The sequence below is a fragment of the Hemiscyllium ocellatum genome, chromosome 10, assembly GCF_020745735.1.
Source record: "Hemiscyllium ocellatum isolate sHemOce1 chromosome 10, sHemOce1.pat.X.cur, whole genome shotgun sequence".
Taxonomy (NCBI): Eukaryota; Metazoa; Chordata; class Chondrichthyes; order Orectolobiformes; family Hemiscylliidae; genus Hemiscyllium; species Hemiscyllium ocellatum.
This window is the reverse complement of record NC_083410.1, coordinates 45,225,489-45,249,216: the sequence shown is the minus strand read 5'-3', so window position 1 is coordinate 45,249,216 and position 23,728 is coordinate 45,225,489. Positions and strand designations below refer to the sequence as shown.

The following is a 23,728-nucleotide window of genomic DNA, read 5'->3' as shown; positions in this document are numbered from 1 at the left end:
ACCCTTTCTTATGTTGCACATGACTTTACATCTATACCCTCTAGCTCTTGTTCCTTTTATGAACTGGTATAGTTTCACTCTACTAATCTATCCAGCCTGCTAATTATTTTGGCAGATGAAACTTGAAGGAGCTTTCAACTTTAATCACAAGACTATGTCGTTGCAGAATTTCAAGTGAAACATAGAGGATTTTTTTATAGTGTTAAGAAATATACTTAAAAAAACTTTACATAGTTTACTGTATTAGTTGTCAATTTAGTCTGTTGTTACAATAAAAAAATTAAAATCTTGTCTTGTGATTCTGCATCTAGGCAGCTGTGAAGTGCATATCTCTTTTTAAAAGTTATCTGTCTCCATGGAGGTTGTAATAATTTACAAAATCCACCTGATTATTATCCTGCCTATTTCGCTGTAGTGAAGATCAGGCAGATTCTACGGGTCATGCAACCCACTGAAGATGGAAATTTCCTCCAAAGGTCCTTCTCGTGATGTAAAGAATCCAAGTAATGGGGAGAAAACAGGAAAAAGAGGTTGGGTTTAGACATTTCTATCATTAAGTTGGCACAGTCTGGGCTGAATAGACTTTTTTTATGCTTTAAATTTACTTGATTCAAATAACACTGCATTGGATAGGAATTGGTTTAGCTCAATTGGCTGGATTGCTGGTTTACAGAGCTGTATAATACCAACAGCATGGGCTCAATTCCCATCAGTGGTGTGAGGTTACCACAAAGGATTTTTCTCCTCAACTTCTTCCCTTGCCTGAGGTGTGATGGCTCTCAGGTTAAATCACTACCAGTTTCTTTCTCTAATAAGAGAGAAGCCCCTATGGTCTGGTAAGACTATGGTGAAAACATTCATGCATTGACGTGCAAAATGTACTCCATTCCTATAGATCCCTTGATTATGAAGACTACCTATTATAGTCTATGTACCTGAGCCTACCCCATGATGTCTCCATCAAAAATGCAACCTACTTTTATTTCTTAAAGCTTTGCCAATCTCTTCCCCATTTCCCTGCCAATTTATTGTTAAAACTTTCATCTATCTTTGTTATTGTCAAGTCAGAACATAAATAATGTCTTATTGAGCCTCCTATTATGCATATTTCAAAGTGCGGAGCTCAATCAAAACTCCCTTGCCTAAATTCTAACTGCACCACTGAGCATACTGCAAATATCAGTTTCAGGAATCACAACGATTCAATGTTAAAATTCTCATCTTCATGTTCAAACACTAACATGTAGGCTCCAAGAAGTACCTCGTGCATATCCCTTCACCACACCTTTCATGGCCATGTGAATACTTGATAAGTTCTGAAGCAATGGAATCCACTCTCATTCTTTAACATACCCCATGTAACCTCTCTCTTTGACCTCTCTTTTGGTCAACTGTCCAATGGCTTCTTTTTGGCTCAGAGTCAATTTCTGAACAACTATCCAATGGAGAGCCTGGATACATTTCATTACAATAAAGGATCTATACAAATGCAAGTTGTTGTTATGATATTGAATATCAACTGAATTTCCTGTTCTCAATGATGATTACAGATTGTAAGATGGGTTTAACTCCATGAGTGAGAAATTAATCCCAGGAAAGTCCCAGCAGAGATTCAGGAGAGCAGTTTGCAGGCTTGTTTCACATACCATGATGTTCCACATTTTGTTGAAAGGTTTAAAAATGAAGTAATTTCCTCCTCATCTCTGTCTTAAATGAGTGACACTTTACTTGGAGATTACTCCCTCTGCTCAGAAACACTCCCAGAGGAGTAACAATCACTGCAGTCCATTTATTGACAGTGGACCCACAATGCCATTGGGAAGGGAGTTCCAGGGTTTTGACCAAATGACACTGAAGAAAGTATTTCCAAGTCAAGATGGTGCATAGTTTGGAGGGGAACTTGCAAATAGTGGTGTTTCCCTGTTTTTGTAGCCATTGTCCTTTTAGTTGGTTGTGGCTATGGGTTAGAAGGGTCAAAAGTGTGGTGCTGGAAAAGCACAGCAGGTCAGGCAGCATCCGAGGAGCAGAAGAATCGATGATTCAGGCATAAGCACCTCATCAGGGTTAGAAGGGTGCTGACTAAGGAGCCTTGGAGAATTCCTGCAGTGCATCTTGTAGATGGCACACACTTGCTACAGAACGTCTGCACTGAACGAACTGAACGTTTGTGGATGTGATGTTAATCCAGCAGGCTGCTTTGTCCTGGAAAGTGTCAAGCTTCTTGAATGTAGTTGAAGCTGCATTCATCTAAGCAAAGGAGGAATATTCCATCACACCCCTGGCTTGTGCCTTGAAGATGGTAAACAAACTTTGCAGAGTCAGGAGATGGGTTACTTACTACAATATTCATAGCCTCTGAACTTCTCTTGTAGACCCAATAGTTATATAGCTAGTCCAATTCAGTTTCTGATCAACAGCAATTCCAGGGTGTTGACAGTAGGATATCAATTTTATTCAACTTCAACATAAGTGTTCTTAACCGGTATGTAAGTCGAGCTTGAAGCATTCTGTCCTGAACTTAATTCCTGTGGTATGGTAGATATTTCCCTGATGTCAACCTACCCAATTATCTTCACCTCCCATTATTTTCCTCACTGCATTATATAAGGTGAAGATAACCTACTGTCTTCAACTTGAAGGCACTAACTCCATTCCTCAAAACTCTATTTGGCTCAGTCTCTTCCACCCCAGTCCACAGTAACATTGCCAGCACTTCTTAACAGCTTTAAAAAATGTCTCTGGAGCAGATGGAGTCTCTGCAGAAATTCTGAAGCACAATGGATCTACACTCTTGGCTTGGCAGGACAATGTCATTTGTGTGATTTGGAAAGAAGAGCGTATGCGGAGGATTTTAGGGAAGCTGTGATAGTCTTTATATTCAAGAGGGGAGACAAGCCTGACTGCAATAACTGCAGAGGACTCTCCCCGTCATTCTAAGAATCCTCCTAATTGCTTTCCTTCCCATGTCTCAAGAAAAGCAGAGTAACTTTCTAGTTCAGCAACAAGCATGATCTTTACTGCGTGATAAATCCAATAAAATACAAAAGTAAAAGCATAAATGACTGCACATGCCTGTTCTTATACACAGGGAGGGTAAAGGACTTTAGACAGACCTCAGCTGGAGTAATGTGTGTAGTTCTGCTCACTAGAAGGGTTTGATTACACTGGAGGGAGTGCAGAGATGATTCATTAGGTTGTTGCCTGGGAAGGAGCTTTTCGTAATGAAGAGAATCTGGATAAGCTCGGGTTGTTTTATTTAGATCAGAGAAGGTGGGGGGGTGGGGGAGTGGGGTGGGGGACCTGATTGAGGTACATCAGATCATGAGGAGCACAGACAGCATGAATAGAAAGCAGCTGTTCCCTCAGTTGAAGGGTCAGTAATGAGGGGACATAATTTTAAAGTGAAAAGCAGGAGGTTTAGAGGGGATTTGACAAAACAAATTTCACCCAGATGGTGGTGGGAACCTGGAACGCACTGCCTGGAAGGATAATTGAGGTGGGAAACCTCACAATCTTTAAAAAGTACTTGGTTGAGCACTTGAAATGTCTTAACATTCAAGTCTATAGACCCAAGAGGAGGAAAGTGAGACCTCCCACTGTAATTTAGAGTAGTTTTAACAGTGCAGCCTGGATGGATTGAAGGGCTCTGCTGTACTGTATGATTCTATAACTTCACTAACTGACTCTGTTAACCATAAACAGGCCATGGATGGGAGCACACAGCAGGGAGTCGAGGGGACCTGTTGTGCTGCTTAGGCGGAGATCTGAGCCTACTGTGCATGGGTTTTTGGGGTGGGGGGCACAGGGGTCAGTCATTGAGCTTAGATCAGAGGTGAGGCGCTGTTTGGGTCCAGCATCAGGGAGATCGGGCTCGGAGCAGCATTGGGGCCCATGACTTCCGCCCATGATCCTGACCATGAAGATTTATAGAGGGTCCCCCTCAAAGTCAACTGCCAGATTAAATTTGGCGTTATCTTCCATCTACTCCATGATGATAGGCAAGTTGTGATCCACATCAACAAAATCACCACAAAACCTGTCTCAGTGAAGACCAAGGGCAAACATGGTTGTATAAGTTATGTTGCTGCAATACTGTACCTTACCTCTAGAAAATGACTGACAATAGTGAAGATGCTTTCACAGAACAGAGGGGAAAACGATTCAACCCACATCATATTAACCAAAACAAAAATTAATTTAGATTTTGAATTCCAGTATGCTGATGATGCTTGCATATGCACTCATTCTGAAAATAAGCTCCAGGTCACTGTTGACTCCTTTCTGGAGCAGATGAGAAATTGGAGTTTTTAACCAAACATCCAAAAAAGCCTAAGGTCACCTTCCATAGCATATGGTTAAAATCAATGCTAAGCCCCTGTTAATGTAGTTACGGAGATTAGTTGGAGGGGTGAACAACAGCTTATTACTTCACTAAGGAACCCAGGAATCCTGTTCAGTAAGTTGATCATTCCAGTCAGAAAAATGGTACCTCTGCTGCAAACACAGAGAAAGCCTTCTCAGGCAGTGAAAAAAGAGACTAATTTCTTTTCAGCTTCAAGAATATATTTCTTTTGGAAAGCCCAGAAATCCCAGACGCCGCCTCCCCCAGATATGACAAAGTCTGCAGATTTAGCATTGGGGTCATCAGACTTCTCAAAAGCCATCAAACCAGATTGACCAGATGACCTTAAGAAATAGGAATGGAAGTAAAGCCATTCAGCCCATCAAGTCATTCAATCATGGCTGATGGGCATTTCAACCCCACTTACCCGCACTCTCCCTGTATCTCTTAATTATAAGACCATAAGAAATAGGAGTGGAAGTAGAGCCAAATCATCTTTGAGTTGAACAGACTGCCTAAAAAAGTGATACTTATCACAAAAAAATGACCTCATGCACACTGCAGATAGCATTCCATACATAAATGGCACCCAGTTGACAGGCCAAATGAATGCAAATTTCATGCTGAACAGAATAGCTATGTCATGCAGGATTGAAAGAGACTATTATGCTGATAGCACCAGTGCCAAACCTTAATATATGCTTATACGCCATTCCCTTCAGCCATTGCCCTTGAATTAGTTAGCTATTTATTTCGGCTATTATTTTTAACACTTTGCATAGTTACAATGTGCATTATTAACAAAGATTGGGTTGCTAAGCAGTATAATATTTGTTTTGTTCACCAATGTGCAAGTCAGGCAGAATGCTCCAGAATTGTCCTTAAACTGTATATTCCTGAATGTGCACATATTTCTGGATTCGGTTGACACATCACTTAACTGTGATTAGGTGCATTTATGACAAGGAAATTTATGAATTTAAATTACATTGGATACTTTAGTAGAAATCAAAAATAACAATTATAAAACATATTCAGCATTTTCACACAAGTTACACATATTCAAAAGTTATATAATTTACTTGTACAAACAAATATTGAAGAAAAAGCCCACTACCATATATCAAAACATTGTGACAAGAACCGTCATTAATCTCATATCTGGTGGATTTATTCCTTTAACTGCCTCCAGATAAAAACGCTGCACCAGGTACCTGCATGAATTGCAGAAACGTCTGCTTTATTTTTATGGATATATGGAACATTCATTATTCCAGCCCTATATTCAGCCCCCTCTCTCATCCCCCTTTTCTATACATTGATGACTTAATCAGTTCCGACTCTTGCTCTAACTATGAAGTGGAAACTTTGGTTGGCTTTGTTGTCAATTTACATCCTTCCCTCAACTTCAGCTGGTCCATCTCAGACTCTTCCTTACCTCAACTTCTTGTCTCCATTTCTGGAATTGAGAGATCTATAAATGTTCATTAAAATGCCACAGACAATATTTCCTTACAATCTGCTTCTTGTAATAGCTCCATTTCATTCTCCTTGTTTCTCTATATCTGCGGCATCTGTCTCAATAATGCGACCTCCTGCATCAGCTCTTCCAATATCTCTTCTTTTCCCTCAGCTGAGGATTCCTACCCAATCTGATTGGCATAACCTTCCATCATGTCAAATCCATTTCATGCACTTTTAGTCTTGACACTTTTCTTTCTTCTCAAACCATAATAGGGGTGACCTTATTCTCGATCTCCACCTCACAGCCTGTGTTCAAAGCAGCATTTTCTACCATTGCTACTAACCTCAGCATGATACAAGCACATTTTCACCCACCTTCTTGTTTCAGCATTCCCTCCATGACATCGTAGTATCGTAGTCCACTCTTCAGTAACCTATAAAATCCCATCTCTTTCCTACAGCACCTTTCCATGCAAGAGTAAAAGATTAACACCTAATGTTTCACCCTCGTCCTTCTCATTGTGCAAGTTTCAAAACACATGTCCAAGTGAAACAGCAATGTTGTTGCATTCCTTTCAATTATTATATTGTATTTGCTGTTCATGATGAGCACTTTTCCACACTGAGGAAACCAAGCTTGGACTCCGGGATTGCTCCATCGAACATTTCATTCAGTTTGTGAGCAAGATCCCAAGTGTATGACGTTTATCACTTTCATTCTAAATCTTGCTCTCGAAGCCTTTTTGTTTATGGTGTTCCACTGAATGTCAATGCAAGTTCAAGGAACAGCACCTTATCTTTTAACTTGGCATTCTACAGCCTCTGAACTCAGCATTATGTTCAACAGCTAGATCATAAACTCTGGCTCCATTTTGTCCTTTTAACTTTCTTTCTTTTTTTGTTTTTTTGGGTTGGTCTTGTCTGATCATTTTATCCCTTCATCTTGCATTCAGATTTTCTTAATGTTGCAAGACACACCTCACTTGGACACCGTTGTTCCTTTGCTACATCCATAGGCACTCTCTTTGGCTATTGGATTGTGATATCTTTTGTTATTTGATATCTCTGGGTTCCAATTTAGTACACATTTCTCCTTTTTGTCTCTTGTCCCTTCCACCTTTGCTATTCTAAAATCTCTTATATTTCTATCTTCCTTCAACTCTGCTCCAAAGGTCATCAATCCAAAACATGAACTCTCTTTCTCTCCAAAGATACTGCCTGGCCTGTTGAATCTTTTCAGCATTTTTAATTCCAATTTCAGATCTCCAATATCTGCACTATTTGTTTTTTTTTTATATTTTACGTCTTATCAGTAATCCAAGAACACTGGAGATTACTGTATTCACATCTGAAAGAGGTCTGCAAAAAACATTGCCTTAGTACCAGAATTTCTCACTCACTCATTATATTAGGTCTTAACTTCAATATATCAATCACTTTATCAGCAAACTGATCCATCTGCAATACTATATCTGCACTTAAATGGTCTTCACTGGTCACCCTGTCTTCCATGGAAATTCAGTTGGCAAAAACACTGGCCGTTGCTTTTTGATCATAGACCATTCCTTCCACTGCCCCTATAGGATCACAGTTACACCAAGGACTACTTTCAAATTGGATGAGCTCATGTTAAGGGTATGAGGAATACACTGGTCACAATGTATATTGGTCTTACATAGACATTGGCTTGTGGATTTATCACAACCACTTGATCTATTTATTGTACCTGCTTTGTCACAATTTCAAGGGTAAACAGGCCAAGGAATTACTTGAACATAGATTGTAATAGCCATCTAGGCACTGTAGTCCAATGTTAGGTTTGCAAACACGCTGACCTGTTTTCGAGTCATTTATGAATCCAAGGATTGATACTGCTGAGTCACACTCACAAGCCTCGCAGCTACCTGCACCTAGTCCACAGAAATTACCCAATGCAAGTGTCACATTGAAATCCTTTGATATTTGCCTTGCAGTTACACTGTCCACTGCAAGGGAGTACAGATCTGGTTCGCAGAACCATTAATATTGCAGTTACATGGTTCACATTTGTCTGAATTTGAACTGTTCGGTAGTTTGATGCCAAAGCTCCACTGTTGATATTTTATTCCTGAAAGAAGTTTAAAATGCAAAACAATAAATAATAAAAATGAAAATTAGAAATCAATCATGCTTGCTCATATGTGAATTTTTGGCTGTATAAATTTTTAATGTTCAAATATTAATTGCATATATTCTCAAAAATGTTTTAAATGGAGCAACCGTTACTCTAGGATCCTTTTAGGGTTATATCTGTGAACCTACCCATAGAAATCAAACAGTAAAAAAAACATAAGTTTCAATTTTAAGTGTAGTTTCCTATGCATCTGATTAACATTGCCTTCAGTTACTATAGACATCCAACAGGTTAAATTTATTTCCATTATCTCAAAAATGCAAATATCTGTTACACTTGAAAACATGGTATGTGAAATAATATATTACACTAGAATAAAAATGCAGTAAGAAGTTCAGCAGAAAGCAACTGCTTGCACTATGATTGATGACTTACCTAAGGCATAACATTTAATTTCAGTAAGAAAAATAAAAGTACCAGCAACACTACAAATTTTAAAGTAACTGTATTGTGAAAAGAGTTATGACTCATTCCAAACTATTAAAATCAGTCTAGAGGGATTCACCTCATCATTTCTAAAAATATACATAGCACTTATTTGAATTTGTCATGCATGTTCATGACAGCTAATCTGTCTCCAGTGTTACTGAGCAAAGCCTACAGGGCATCGCGTTCAGTTTCTTACAGGGTTAACAAGAAAGTAGGGAGAGGTTTCCAGATCCATTAGGCATTTAAGGCACAATCTCTACCTGTCACTTTTTATTCTAGATAAGTGACCTACTTTACAAATTTCTTTGTATTGAATAATTCATTTACAACACAATTGTACAACCATATTAACTGTAGTAAAAATCAACCTCTTGTGCACCACTCTTGTACCACATACTTCAAAATGTAATGGTGTTATGAAGTTCTTTTTATGAATAACAAGGAAACAACAATGATGATAATGGATATAAGGTTCAAAACAGCAGTGGATCACCAAGAATATAATTCAGCCATTACTAGCTTTATCAAATTCTATTTCTGGAGCTCTGCTTGATAACAAAGGTAGAAATAATAATAGCAATAAAGATTTTCCAGTGTAGCAGAAAAGGTTATCAAATATCCTTCAACATCAAACCCGATCACATTTCATAAGTCTTTTTCACATCTCTGCACTGTTGCTTAATGCTGTTCATTACAATCCACATTAGCTTTAATCAGGGACTATTTTAGAAACAGCATTTAAAGCTAACTGCTATGCAAATGAAATGGTAAATTTTTTTGATCCATATGTATGGACTGGGACACGTTCTGCTACAATGCAAAGCACACTTTATCAGGAATGCTCCCTGCATAATATTCCCATACATCAAAATTTCAAAGTGCATTATACACACAATGTATTTTGAGCACTTGATAAATTTTGCCCCATGTAGCTGTTACTACCTTCCAGTAAGTTGCAGGTAACAAATTGCTTTAATCAAATCTAATTTCTGAAAATACCAGTGGGAACCGCAAAACATAAAAGCAAGTATCACAAAAACATGATAAATAACAGAGAATATGGTAGTTTGTTATAATCAACTTGGCAGTGAATTGCAAAATTAAAATTATCTGGCCCTTGATAACTAACCACATACATATGATCTTTGAAGTAAAGATAAGTCTCTTGCGTTTCATAAGAATTGTTCAAAGGCATATAGTAACAGAATGAAAAGATTTATCATAAAGTACCTCACCGCATGCAAATCGTTTGAAATAGTACTTTAAACTGGACTTTAAAGGCAACTATATAGATGACTTGTGTGCTCAGAATACATCAGATAATTATAGCCTTTCACATGTGTCTGAGATGTTTGGCAAACATTTGTTTAATTTCTTCATAAGAATGGCTAGTGACTGACAGACTTAGGGTCAAATTCATAACCAGCAGGATATGATACACAAAATCTTATATTTCACCTACCGATAACATTTGCTTTGCACTTGCATTGACCTGAATTTTGGTGACAGGTAATATCTCCATTCACTGTCCCAAAGGTATTACAGTTACAAGGAATGCAGCCATCAGGGTCTGAGAAGCGCAGATTATAGAATCCATCCTGGCACTGATTACACTGTCTGCCAGACATGCATCTCTTGCATTTACACTGGCCTCCAATCTAAAGAGATTAAAAATATGCTGGGATGAGTGGAAGCAGATGATAGCTACAATGATTTGTTTTTCCATATTTCTAACAAAAATGTCAGCCAGAAAGGAGAATAGAGAGAAAGAGAAATGACCAGTAGGAAGAGAAAGACCACAAAAATCCATTCACATGAAACAGAAAGTATTTCAGCAAATGAAAATAGAAACAAAAAAAAGCAATGTTAAACTATGAAATTGAAGGCATAAACAAGGAAAGTATATACTCAAGTATGGTAAATCCAACTTTTCACAAATATTTCATCGACGCGAATATAAGAAATTCCTTTATAATGTTTCATTCTTTCTCTTCATTTAATTAAATCTTAATGTTTGTTATTGATTCAGGGAGAGAATCCAAGACAAAGACTTCGCTGAGGTCTAAAATATTCTGCAGGCTTTGATACCTTTAGAGCAAAACTTTGCTACTGCAGTATAAAGTAACCAATAAAGTATTTGCAAATTCAACAAAGTAAATAATGACTTTGCAGATAAAGTGAGTGATATCTGGTTGACAGCCCAAATTACATCTCTTTCGATTTTTATTTTCATTGAAGTCAATTGTAAAAGCTTACTTATGATAATGCCTCATATTTTGATATAGTGAACAAATTACAGATATTTTACAATAAACACTAGTCAACATCTCTGGAGCAGGCAAGGCTCGAACCTGGGTCTCTTGACTCAGAAGTAGAGATTCTATCACTGCACCACAAGAGCTTTACTTGAACAAACTATATTCTATACACACAATACATTACGCTGACTAAAATTAAACTGCTGCATCTTGAGAAGATTAGTAGCTTATATAATATTCAAATGTCTTCCCTACATACTTCTCAAGATCATCTATGAGGAGGCTATAGTGTTGCTGAATGTATATGCCATTCACTAACGCCACTGCAGTTGACAAGCAGTGGAGGAGGTAATGTTTGGTAGCTGGCAGTGGTGCTATTCCCATCAACAATCCATCCCTGTTTGCCCCAATTATTAACCTCTTCCTCCCAGTTATTACTGGGATTTTCCCTGCAGCAGGAATAACCTGGCATAGCATAAGTGACCATTGCTCACCTTGCAGTGCTGGACCAAGAGAACTCCCAGCTTTCAGACTGGCTGTCATTTCTTGGAGGAGGATGTCCTCCCTAAAGAGACTGAAGACCCACCTCAAAGCAACAAACAGCTCAACATCAGTAAAATGGTTGAAGGGCAAGTAAACAAAGCACAGGCAAGTTTGTCCTGGACTCTTACATTAGGGGAAGATGGGACAACATCTCTGCTCTCATTTTTGCCCTAAGCAGCAAATAGAGAGAATTATGAATCACCTCCAACATGACATGGAGAGGTTAGCAGAATAGACAGGCAAACAGCAGATGGAAGTTAAGAAAACTAAGTATCAGATGATGCACTTTTGGCAGGGGTAGACCTAATGACACAGATCTAAAGATTGTGCAGGAATCTGGTGTTGATCTTTGAAGTTAGCAGAACATAACAACAAAGTGTTTGGCAAAGCATTTGGCATCTTGGGATCTGCGAATATAAACACGAAACTTGACTTTCCCTTTCCTTAAGCGACGAGAATAATGGCAGAAATAATCAGTCAGGTAAGAGCCCAAAAATCAGATTTCACCGTCAAGTTGGATTTTAGCAAGTAGATTCTCCCTTTTCAAAAGGTAAGTTGATTTTTTTCACCACTGAGTGGCATGAAGCCTATCTGCATTCATTTTCATTTCAGTAATTGCACAACTTGCTGAAATAAACTTTGCCTTCATAATTCTGCAGAATGGAAACACTCAACACTTCAGAAATCTGGCTGCAGATAGCACGTGTGTATGTACCTGGTGACTTGATCTTTGTCTAATTTTGGTGATTTCTTTGTTTCAGCTGCCTCTACCAAAACATTGTCAATTTTTGTTGTTTACACTTCTGTTGTAAACTTGTCATCTGCAATGGGTGTGTCAAAGAGGACAAAGGCAGGATGTGCCCCTGGGCTATCAGAGAACACACAACTGGGGAATGCATCACACCAGTTTCTCTTTCAGGAAGACAATTTAGCGTACAAGATCAGCCAACAGTTTCCACCTCACAGAGGCTACTTAGAGCAGAAGGCAAGACAGAACCAGTGGCTTAGGGAACAGTAAAGTGGCAATAGGGAATGGGGAGGTAGATTTTGTTAAAAGACACAATGTTGAATTAAAATGGGAAAAGGGAAGCATGGTGAGTGGGCATACGTAGAATCCAATCAGTCAGGGTCACAGTCACACAGGGAGAAAGTGAGGACTACAGATGCTGGAGTTCAGAGTCAAAGAGTGTGGTGCTGGAACAGCAGAACCGGTCAGGCAGTATCTGAAGAGCGGGTGAGTCGATGTTTCAAGCATAAGCGTTTGATTAGGAACAAAGGGGTGGCCCAAGGGGACTGAGAGATAAACAGGAGAGGTGTGGGCTAGGGGGGGAAGGTAGCTGGGAATGTGATCGGTAGATGACTGTGGGGATGAAGGTGATAGGTCAGAGAGGAGGGTGGAGCTGACAGGTCAGAAGGAAGATGGACAGGAAGGACAATTCAAGAGTTCCACCTGTTTCCCCATTCCTCCTCTCCTCCCCACACCCCCCCAACCCCCCACCTTATCCCAGATCCAACCTTTCATCTCGGCACTGCCCTCTTGAACTGTCCTACCTGTCCATCTTCCTTCCTACCCTCCACTTCAGTCTCTTCTCGAACTATCACCTTCACCCCCACCTTCATCTATCAATTGCATTCCCAGCTACCTTCCCCTAGCCCCACCCCCTACCCAGTTCTCTCTCAGCCTCCCTTGGGTCACCGCCTCATTCTTGAGGAAGAGTTTATGCTTGAAACATTGACTGTCCTGCTCCTCGATGCTGTCTGACCAGTTGTGCTTTTCCTGCATCAGACTCTTTGACTCACAGTCACACAGTCAGCCCAAGGTCTGGGCCATTTCTAGTTGACATAGCAGGGCGGGGGTGGATGGAGTGGCTACTGTCAATCAAGCAGTTCATACAGTTTAAGTCTATGAATGACATGAATTCAGAGTGAGGATTGAGACATAGTCAGTCCTGGAAGACAAATAAAATGAGTCTAGCCAATCAATCGGGGAGATCATGCAAATGCAATCTAAGGGACAGACCATGGTCATTTGAAGGGAGTGGATCATACATAAACAGAGGGTTTCTGGGGTCTGTCCATGGTATTGTCAAAGTTGCAGGCAGTTCAAGTCTAGGTATTAGCCTGGTTGCATAGGCTTGCGCTCCTATTATTCCTGCAACGATGTAGTATGCAATGAAAATTTCCTGTGACTCTGTAATGCTGAGTATTCTCATTGACATATTCACTGCTATGCCATTATGAGATTTAAGTCTATTCCCTTCACTCCACTCCATAATTCTGATATTGTGACATTATAATGGGTCATTGCTAACCTCACACCCTTAGATTTTCTAGCACTGCTTTGAGAGACCCAGACACGGATAAACCTTTCCCTCCTAGAGCCTGTAGATACATGAGAGATTTTGCCATTGCTCTCAGGTGATGCGTGTGCAGGGTTGACTAATTGAATGTCCCAGTCCCTGGTTCCTTCCCGAGGTATTATTGTTAACATCAGTGTCCCTGAGAGTAATCTGGAGCTCTTGACTCCAATCCCCAGTTTATAGGTAGATGGGGTCCTGCTGAGTAAGGCAATCTCTAGTTCCCCATTTTTCCTGATTATGAAAAGGTAGAAAAGTACGGTGATTGTAAACATCACAAACTTTCATGGTGGGAGATGCTCCACATCTTTCACATCTGGGAACCTTTTCTGCTTTGACTGGTATAAAAACGATGACAGCAGATGTCAGAACAGTGCATGCGAATAGATATTTACAACAGTGCAGATTATATACAATAATTGAACAAGGAGTGCCACCAAATATATCAGATGTGTTCGACATTTAGTTGCAACGTGAGATGAGGAGGCCCACTGACTTTTAAGTGCTGGTGACTTTGAAGACTTTGGTAGGTGTCTTCTGGGGACTCAACCTGTTGAGAGTCTCCTACACAGGTACAAGCACACACTTCTTGGCCTCAGTTGCTGGAGGCAACAGGGTGACTGATATAGGGTAGGAGAAGGGGAAGGGCACCACTAAATTATTCTGGGAAGCACACACAAAAATATAAAATAGGATTTGGAGTAGGCCATTCAGCCCTTCGAGTCTGACCCACCATTCAATCAAGGATGACCTGATTGTAACTTCAAATTACTGTCCCACCTATCCCAATAACCTTTCAACCTCTGGGGCTGGGTGGGCTGGGGGAGCCTAACAATAATCTATCTACCTTTGCCAAAGAAGGTATTAAAAGCCTCTACTTCCACTACCTTTCAAAAAGACTGTTCTAAAAATTCATGACCACTAAGATTTTAAAAATTACCTATTTGCCATTTTAAAAGGTGACTATTGATTTTTAAAGATTACTCCAGTTCTAAGTTGTTCCAAAAGAGGAAACATCCTCTCCACATCTGTCCTGTCAAGACCCTTCAAGATACTACATGTTTCAATCAAGAAATCTCCTTCTCGCTAAACTCCAATAGATACAAGCCGAGTCTGTCTAGCCTTTGCTCAAAGCACAATAATCCAGTGAAGTGTCTCTGAACTGCTTCCAACACAATAACATCCTTCCTTAAACAAGATAGCCAGTGCTGTGGATGCAGTCTCACCATGCTTCTGTAACTGAACCAAACCCTCCAAACTTTTGTATTCAGTTTACCCCACGTTAAATGATAACATTCTATTAGCTTTCTTAATTACTTGTTGTACTTTCATATGAAACGCTTTTCAGTTCATGGATGAAGGTGCCCAGATTCCTCTGCACCTCAAGACGTTCATTGGGTGCCTGCCTGTTTCTCCTCCTCCATGTGGGCCAGGGCACCACCCAGTCTCTTTGCAAAAGCAGGCATCTGGATTGAGATCAAAGAGCCTTATTTCTCTTCTCAACTTCTCAGTGGATCTGAGCGCCCTGGTTCCATTGCCCTTTCCTCAAAGAGGTTGAGAATCTTTGTATCCAGCATCCTTCCATCAGTCTTATCCCTCTCTTTGCAATCGTGGGCCAGACGTTTATGCATGAGGGTTGAAGAAGGATTTAGTGTAATGGCAATGAGCTCATGAGCACATTGTGAGCATGCAAAACCGTGTGAGATGGTCAGCTAATCCCAAGGGGTCAGTATGAAGTGAAGTGCACCGGGAGGATTGCAGCTTGAGAGCATGACATAGATGCCCCTTCTGACTCACTGAATCACTTACACAACTTGCTTACATAGATAATAAAGCTGAGAAGGTTTTAATCACATGAGATAACTTATTCCAGGAATGGCACATGTGACACCATCTGAGGCACCTGCTTCCATACTTCAACTCCAAATTTGAAAGTCTCAGCTTCTGAGTAAAATATCAGGACGTTCTACTGAACCATCACAATGCTGGCTAGCTCCAACCAGAGTACTGAATCAAGCTCTGGCCATGATGTTTTAAGAAAGATGTGAGACTCTGAGAGAGTTCAAGGGATGAAAGCTTTTAGTTAAAAAGTTGGGTTGGTCCTGTTCTCCTTGGAACAAAGAAGATTAAGGGAACATTTGATCTAAACATACAAGAATATGGCAGTTTCGGATAAAATAGACAAAGAGAAAACATTCCTAGTACAAAGAGAAGGGGACACAGACTTTAGGTTTTGGGCAAGAGATATTGGGGAAAAGTGAGGAAGAACCTTTTATGCAATGAGGGATAATGACCTAGAAATGTTGCCCATGTAAGTGATGGAAGCGGAAACAATGATTTTAAAATATAATTGGGCATGAAAGAAATAAACCTGTAGGATGATAGGCATTGCACATGGAGTGGAACTGAATGGCATGGATTCTCAGGGTCAAATAACTTCCTTCTCTCGAATAAATGAGACTGAGTCTAAGAGTGGAACATCAAGAAAGTATCCTGTGTTTGAAACAAGTTTTCATAATTTGAAATGCTTTGGAATGATTCAAGATAATTAAGAAGACTGATGTAAAATTCTGTTACTGGCATAAGAGGGAATGTGTCTTTTAAATAAGATGGAGCCACTGCTTTTGCTTTGTCAAAATTTATATCACAAAAGGCTATGAGTAAGATTGAAATCGTGAATGAAAAAGTGAAATCTATAAATTAAATTATAAACAGTTCATTAAAAAAACTTCAAGGTGGCACTATTAAACACTTTGTTTCCATCAGTCATATTTGAACCATGGAGGTGCTAAATAAATTCCCTGATTTCTGTTGATTGCTGATTTCAGCTAGCCATGTAGCATTAGAATTCATATCAAGACTCTTGAGTTGTGAGGATTCTACCTTATGATTCCAATATAATGATGCTTGTTGGAAATGGCCATATGTCAACAGCAAAAAAAAACACAATTGCCTCGTCAATGATATCACGTGCGTTTGAATAGTTTGGTATCACATGTTGTTAAGATTTGTACATAACTAATGGAGACCTTGGCAAATGCTGAAAAATAAATGGCGGCTGATAATTCAATGTTTTCAGAGAGCAAATAAGCAAAGAAATCCGGTGTGGAAAACAACAACAAAACAACAACAGAAGCTGCAGTTCCTTTATCCTGATCCTGCGATCTTGGACTGCAGACACGTTCAACTGCCTGAGGAAAGACAATAGGCACCAAGAATTTATGCTATTGGGATCCTACATCAATAGGATGCCAACTGCATTTTAACCTAAACCTCACTAGGGAACACTCTACTGCCTTTACACAATGTGAAAGCATTTTGGCAGCTGTAGATAAGGGTGAAGAAACTCAAAAAGGTAGATTAGAAATAATCTAGGTGTATAAGGAAAATCACATTTTCTCTGCCCCTCACTCTCCCTGAATCTCTCTTCTTGGCACCAAGACACCATCCTGAAACCCCTGACCACCACTTCCTCAGAAGTTAGTGGGTAGCACTTATTTGCCCAATTTTTAACAACCAGAACCCACTTTCTCACTGTTTTGGGTGGAAAGTGGACCAGTGCCAATCCAAACTGCCAGGAGCAGCAGAAATCTACTCACTGTTTTATGCATGTTTCACAATTACATGTGATTTATTGTAATAATTGCTTTATAATTTATGTGATTTATGACATATAAACACATAAAGCATTTTCAGATTAATTGAGTTTTTGAACAATATGCTCATTGAAATTATGATTTATTTTTGAGTTAGATGTTTCAATTTAATTTGTTATCTTTCCTTTTCCTAATTTGTGTGTTTTATGCCATGTCCATCTAATTCTTGTTACAGCTGTTTAGCTTCTGGCTTTATTCCAGTTTCTTTCTTTCAGGCTTCTCCCTGTACATAACATAGGTGCAAACAATAAAAAAAAGGGCTTTTACATTTTGAGTGAGACCTGGAAGATCAGAACACATAATATTATTGCATACACATGCTATGCCAAACGTCACTTCACATCACAGGCATTTGTTAAATTATCAGATTATAAAATTAATAATAACAAAATTAGTACAGAGGATAGCACTGAAAAATGACAAACATAAGACTATAATAGCGACTACTCTTCAAAAGTACTTTATTGACTATAAAGCTCTTTTTGAGACATCTGTTCCTAACGAATTAATGCTTTATAAATGCATGCCTTTCTTTTATTACAGTGGCATGACGATTAGTAACAGAAAATGTTACCCTATCATAGTTTAACAAAAGAAAGAAGGCACAGTTTCATATATGTTTTTCACTCAAGATTGGCTGATCACTGGATTCACTGTGGGATACTGGCACGATTTAAACAAGTGAAAGCAGGAGCTTTTGAATTGTCCTGGTCAATATTCATAACTTTATTAATAGCACATTCATCTACCTATTGCAATCTCAGCTACCTTCCCCCTAGCCCTCTCCCATTTATCTCTGAGCTTCCCCCTGCCCCCCCACACCCCACCCCGGCTCACAAACCTCATTCCTGATGAAGGGCTTGTGCCCGAAACATCAATTCTCCTGCTCCTTGGATGCTGCCTGACCTACTGTGCTTTTCCAGGACCACACTTTCAACTCTAATAGCACTCAAGCAGATTATCTGGTCATTTATCACCTTCCTATTTATTGAGTCTGACTACATTCAAACTTACTGCCATGTTTCCCGACATTATAATGGCAGACATTATTCAAGAAGTATTTAATTGTCGATAAAGCATTTTGAGATGTCATAGGGACATGCAAGTTGATATACAAATTGTTATGTTCCCATGGACCAGACTATCAAGTTTAAGTTGCAATCTAGCTAGCAACCAGTACCTTTCATTGAAAAAGTTGACAAAGTTTGAGATCATGGACACTTACTAAAAGAATAAGGCTGTAGGTTTCCATGATTTTGAACAGACAAGAAACTTTACTACACAAAGGTTTATTTTCAGACATTTCATTACCATTATAGGTAACATCATCAGTGAGCCTCCGGTGAAGCGCTGGTGTTGTGTCTCACTTTCTATTTATGTGTTTTGGATTCTTATGGTGGGTGATATCATTTCTGGTTCTTTTTCTCAGACGATGGTAGATGGGGCTCAGATCGATGTGTGTATTGATGGAGTTCTGGTTAGAATGCGAGGCCTCTAGGAATTCTCATGAGTGTGTCTGTTTAGCTTGTCCTGCAGTGGATGTATTGTCCAAGTCAAAGTGGCGTCCTTCCTCGCCTGTGTGCAAGGAAACTAGCGATAGTGGGTCATGTCTTTTGGTGGCTAGTTGGTCATCATGTATCCTGGTGGCTAGTTTTCTGCCTATTTATGCAATGTAGTGTTTGTTACAGTCCTTGCATGGTATTTTGTAAATGACATTTGTTTTGCTGGTTGTTTTACATATGGTCTTTTAGGTTCATTAACCACTGTTGAAGTGTTTTAGTAGGTTTGTGCGCCACCATCATGCCAAATGGTCTTGGTAGTCTGGAAGTCATTTCAGAGATGTTATAGATGGAAGATAATATGGCTAGTTTCTGGGTGTGTTCTATCTACTTGATTGGGTTTGTTGCTGAGAAATCGGCGGACTGTGTTTATTAGGTACCCCTTCTTCCTGAATAGGCAGTATTGGCATTTTTCTTTGGCTGTTCACAGTTCTTGGACGCTGCAGTGTGTTGTTGCTCATTGAAATAATGTCCTGATGCAGCTCCGTTTGTGGGTGTTGGGACGATTGCTTCCGTAGTTAAGTATCTGGTTTGTGTGTTGTTTTTTCTGCAGATGCTGGTTTGAAGTTCTCCATTAACTGTTCGTTCTACTGTGACATCTAGGAATGGGAGTCTGTTGTTGTTCTCCTCCTCTTTTGTAAAGGTTATGCCTGTCAGGATATTATTGATAATGTTGTAGGTCTCCTCTAATTTGTTCCATTTTGTAATCACGAAGGTGCCATCTACGTAGCAGACCCAAAGTTTGGGTTGGATAGCTGACAGGGCTGTTTGTTTGAGTCTCTGCATTACTGCTTCTGCTAGGAACCCTGATAATGGCGATCCCATGGGTATTCCATCGATTTGTTTGTGGGTCTTGTTCTTGAATGTGAAGTGGGTAGTGAGACACCAGTCTATTAGACTTCCAGACTACTCAGAAGCCTTGGAATCATAGTCGTCCACAAACCTACCAACACACTTCAACAGCAGCTAATGAACCTGAAGGACCCTATGCAAAACAACCAGCAAAACACCATGCAAGGACTGTACAAATATTTCATCAGACAAACAGGCAGAAAACTAGCCAACAGGATACACCAACACCAACTAGCCACCAAAAGACTTGACCTACTAGCATTAGTCTCCTTACACACAGGCGAGGAAGGACACCACTTTGACTGGGACAACATATCCACTGCAGGACAAGCTAAACAGAGACACATATGAGAATTCCTTGAGGCTTGGCATTCTAACCAGAACTCTAACAATACACACATCGAAACAGACCCTACCTACCATCCTCTGAGAAAAAGAACCAGGAATAATATCACCCACCATAAGAATCCAAGACACAGAAGTACTTCACCAGAGGCCCACTAATGACGTTGCCCAGTATGCTGAAAACTCTAGGTTCAGCAAGAAAACTTACAACCTGCACCTCAATCTGAGCTACAAATCTTCTCAAAAATCGCATTAACTATACAAAGTTAGAACAGTAATATAGTGTACAATATATAAGTACTAGATGCATTCTAACATCTAATTAGAATTAATCTGAGGTAAGTATAGAGGACAGATACATAGTCGTCAAACACCCCAAAACACATCAAATAGCAAATGCAGTCAAGGCAAATCCCATGCATTTCAAAGCAAACTGATAGACATTAGTGACACTGTGAGTCATCATACTTCATTAAACTTTACAAGCGATTCAATTCCTTCACATTTGAAGACTGAACTTTGGAACACCCACGAAAGCTGCTTAATTACTGATTGTCTTAATGATAATTCACCTTCTGGTAGTTCACTCACCCAATGTGTTCTCTTGGATTCTCCATACTGCGCTCCAGCACCTTCACAAAGGTACAATTTCGGTTTGTCCACAGATAGCTAGCTTTATTGAGCTAATACTATCCTTGTGTTTCTGCCACCTCAAATCAGTATTTGCACAAAACAACATCGCTTGTGGTCAAAGATTGAAAACTGAGCATTATTCTAGCGAAAGAGTGAGTTGGAAGAAACTTCCAAGAGATGGCTGTATGAAAATCTGAAACTTGGGTTGTGACCCTCAAGGCCAGTGGAAGAATGAAGTAACCATGTGCACCTGTGTTACAGTTAACTGATGAGGAATCAAGGCATGACCTTGAGATATTCACTACCATACCAAAGTAAGTAAATAAGAAATGTTAGTTGAGAAATGGAAATTAATCATTTGAACACAGGTGAAGGTTTGGTCAAGTTATTAGCTTTTACGGATAACATTTATCAAAAAGATAACTTACTAACTGCTTATGAGGCATGGTCAGACTTTGGCAAATTCAGAAAGAGTTTCAAAGAAGACTACGTAATGAAATTTAGTCAACTGTATGCAAGACTGCAGAAATTCCATCTGGAAATTCCCCAGACTATGCTGGCACTTTAGTTATTGAATTGTGCCAAAGTATTGAGTTTAGACAGACTTCTAATTTTGACAGGAGTTAAATTTATGGATAGACACACACTGCTAAAAGAAATATCAGAAGCACTAAACGACATTCATTTGGGACTTACAATAGTAAAGTGAACCCCAGAAATGCCTGATAGTTAATCAATGTTCCCGATGTGAATCAAAGTACCGGACAAACGGGCCCACAGCACACAAAATATAGGAGACAAAAATGAAATGGAAGATCAGATGAAAAAGATGGTGATATGGATGAAAGAGAGAAGTTTCAGCCCCCAGTGATGAATATGCTGGTGGCAGAATCTTTCAATTGTGTGGTATTAGACGTGGATGATACCTGTCATAATATGTGGAATGGACTGACTAAATCTCTATCTACACTTTTGATGCAATATGTGTCAGGAGAAAGTGACAGGAAGTTAGATGTTACTACATCAGAGACACGATTCTTCTGGAATATATCTGCAAGCATTGAGTCTCGTGAGGGGATCTCGTAGCAACACTATTACATGGGGCAGACATGATATTGTTGAAACTGAACCGAACTGCAAAAGTTGCTGAGTTTCTATGCTCAATAACTACTGATTCATGCAATAGTTCACACCACATTAATTCTTACAAATCATGGCTCACTGTGGCTGCGAAAGTGCAGGGATTCCCAAGTCCTTTTACACTCTATATTATCTGCATGACATGTGCCAAAGTATGAATGAACTGCTGCAGTTTTGAGCAAGCTCTTCACTTACCCAGTGAAGATTTTTACAGGACTTGCATATCAATAGCAATGCAGTACCTATTTGACATGGCTAGCCTATTTATAAGTGTACCATTCAAAGAAACCTTAGATATCTGCACTGTACCAGCATGTCATGATGACCTAGACCCACCACTACTGTGCACAAATAGGAATAAATGAATATGACTCAATACCTACTAGAGAGACAAAGCACGCTAGGAAAATGCAATATTCAATAGTATCTAATATTGCAGGAGAGTGAACAAAAAGGGGAAAAAAGATGGGGTAGTGTTGTGAATGAATATCACAACAGAGTAGGGATGAGTACCAATATGGTCCAATGGATTATGATATGGGATCAGTTTGGGTGGAAATAAAAAATGGCAAGCAAAGTAAGTCAAGGATGAAAAATGTCTCTAAGTCCTCAAAGAGTTGCCTTACAACAAAGTTGGGAAATAATTCAGACATGTTAAAAGGGTAGTAAAGTTTTCATCTGTGTTTTTAATCTAAATATTGATTGGGCAGATGGGCAAATGTAACACGGAAGACAAATTTATGAGGACAGGTTTTGCTCCTTCGAACAGTCTGTTGCAGAAAATATCCCAGAACAGTCTATTTTAGATCTAACATGTAATGAGGTAGGATTAAATGGCAATCTCATGGTTAAGGACCCTCAAGTGGGGAGAAATCACAACACATTAGAACTGCTAATTCAGTTTCAGGGAGGCCAACTTGGGTCTCAGTTTAGTGTTCTCAACTTAAATAAGGACTATTACACAGGCATAAAGAAAGAGTGGTCGAAAGTGGACTGGGAAAATAGACTAAGGGGAATGTCAATGGATGAGCAATAGTAGACATTTAAGTAGGCATTTCATTTTCCTGAGCAAAACATTATTCCATCAAAAAGAATGACTTGATGAAAAGAATTAACCACCAGTGGTTAACAAAGGAATACATCCAATCAAAAACTAAGGCATACAAAGCAGGCCAGAGGTTTGAAAGTATTTTAGGAACTAGCAGTGGATGACGATGAAGCTAATAAAGTAAATAGGCAAAAAATATTAAAACGAACAGTAAGAGCTTCTCTGATCATATAAAAAGAAAGAAAGTAGCTAATGTCAGTGTAGGATCTTTGGAGAGTGCAACAGTGGAATTGGTAGTGGGATACAGGGAAATGGCAAATCATTTAAACCGATATTTTGCATTGGTGTTCACTGTGAGGATACTATTACTATCTGAAATATAACAGTAGGCAAGGTTCTAATAAGAAATAAGATATTGCAACAGGGTCTATCATGAGGGACAAAGTATTTGACAAACAAATGTTAGAGTTCTTTTTGAATACAACAAGCAGAATTGATAAAGAAGAACTGGTAGATTTACTGCATTTGGAATTTCAGAAGGCATTCAACACGTTACATATAAAAGGATATTCTACAAACTGGAATTCATATTGTTAGAATAATATGGATGAAGGATTGGTTAATATACAGAAGACAGAGAGAGACAAGATTAATGGTTCTTTTTCAGATTGGAAAGATGTAACTGATAGAGTGCCATATCGGATCAGTCCTAGGGTTTCAACTATTTACAACTGATCATATTGATTTGGAGGAGAGGGCAGAGTGTAATGTATTTAAATTTACCAACAATACAAAAATAGTGTGAGGGCTTGTTGCGATGAGCACACAAGGAATCTGAAAGGGAATGTAAACAGATTGAGTAAATGGGAAAAATCTGACAGATACAGTTTGATGTAAGAAAGTATGAGGCCATGCACTTTGATAGAAAG

General features: G+C 39.3%; 1 protein-coding gene across 1 annotated transcript in view; it reads right to left on the bottom strand.

Annotated features, from left to right (window-relative positions):
- The window catches only part of ush2a (Usher syndrome 2A (autosomal recessive, mild)), a 985,309-nt gene that overhangs the window by 805,432 nt on the left and 156,149 nt on the right, over window positions 1-23,728 (bottom strand). The window contains 5 exon segments of the mRNA XM_060830996.1: window positions 7,482-7,548; window positions 7,550-7,738; window positions 7,740-7,799; window positions 7,801-7,913; window positions 9,871-10,066. Coding sequence (XP_060686979.1) covers window positions 7,482-7,548; window positions 7,550-7,738; window positions 7,740-7,799; window positions 7,801-7,913; window positions 9,871-10,066 — 625 coding nt within the window.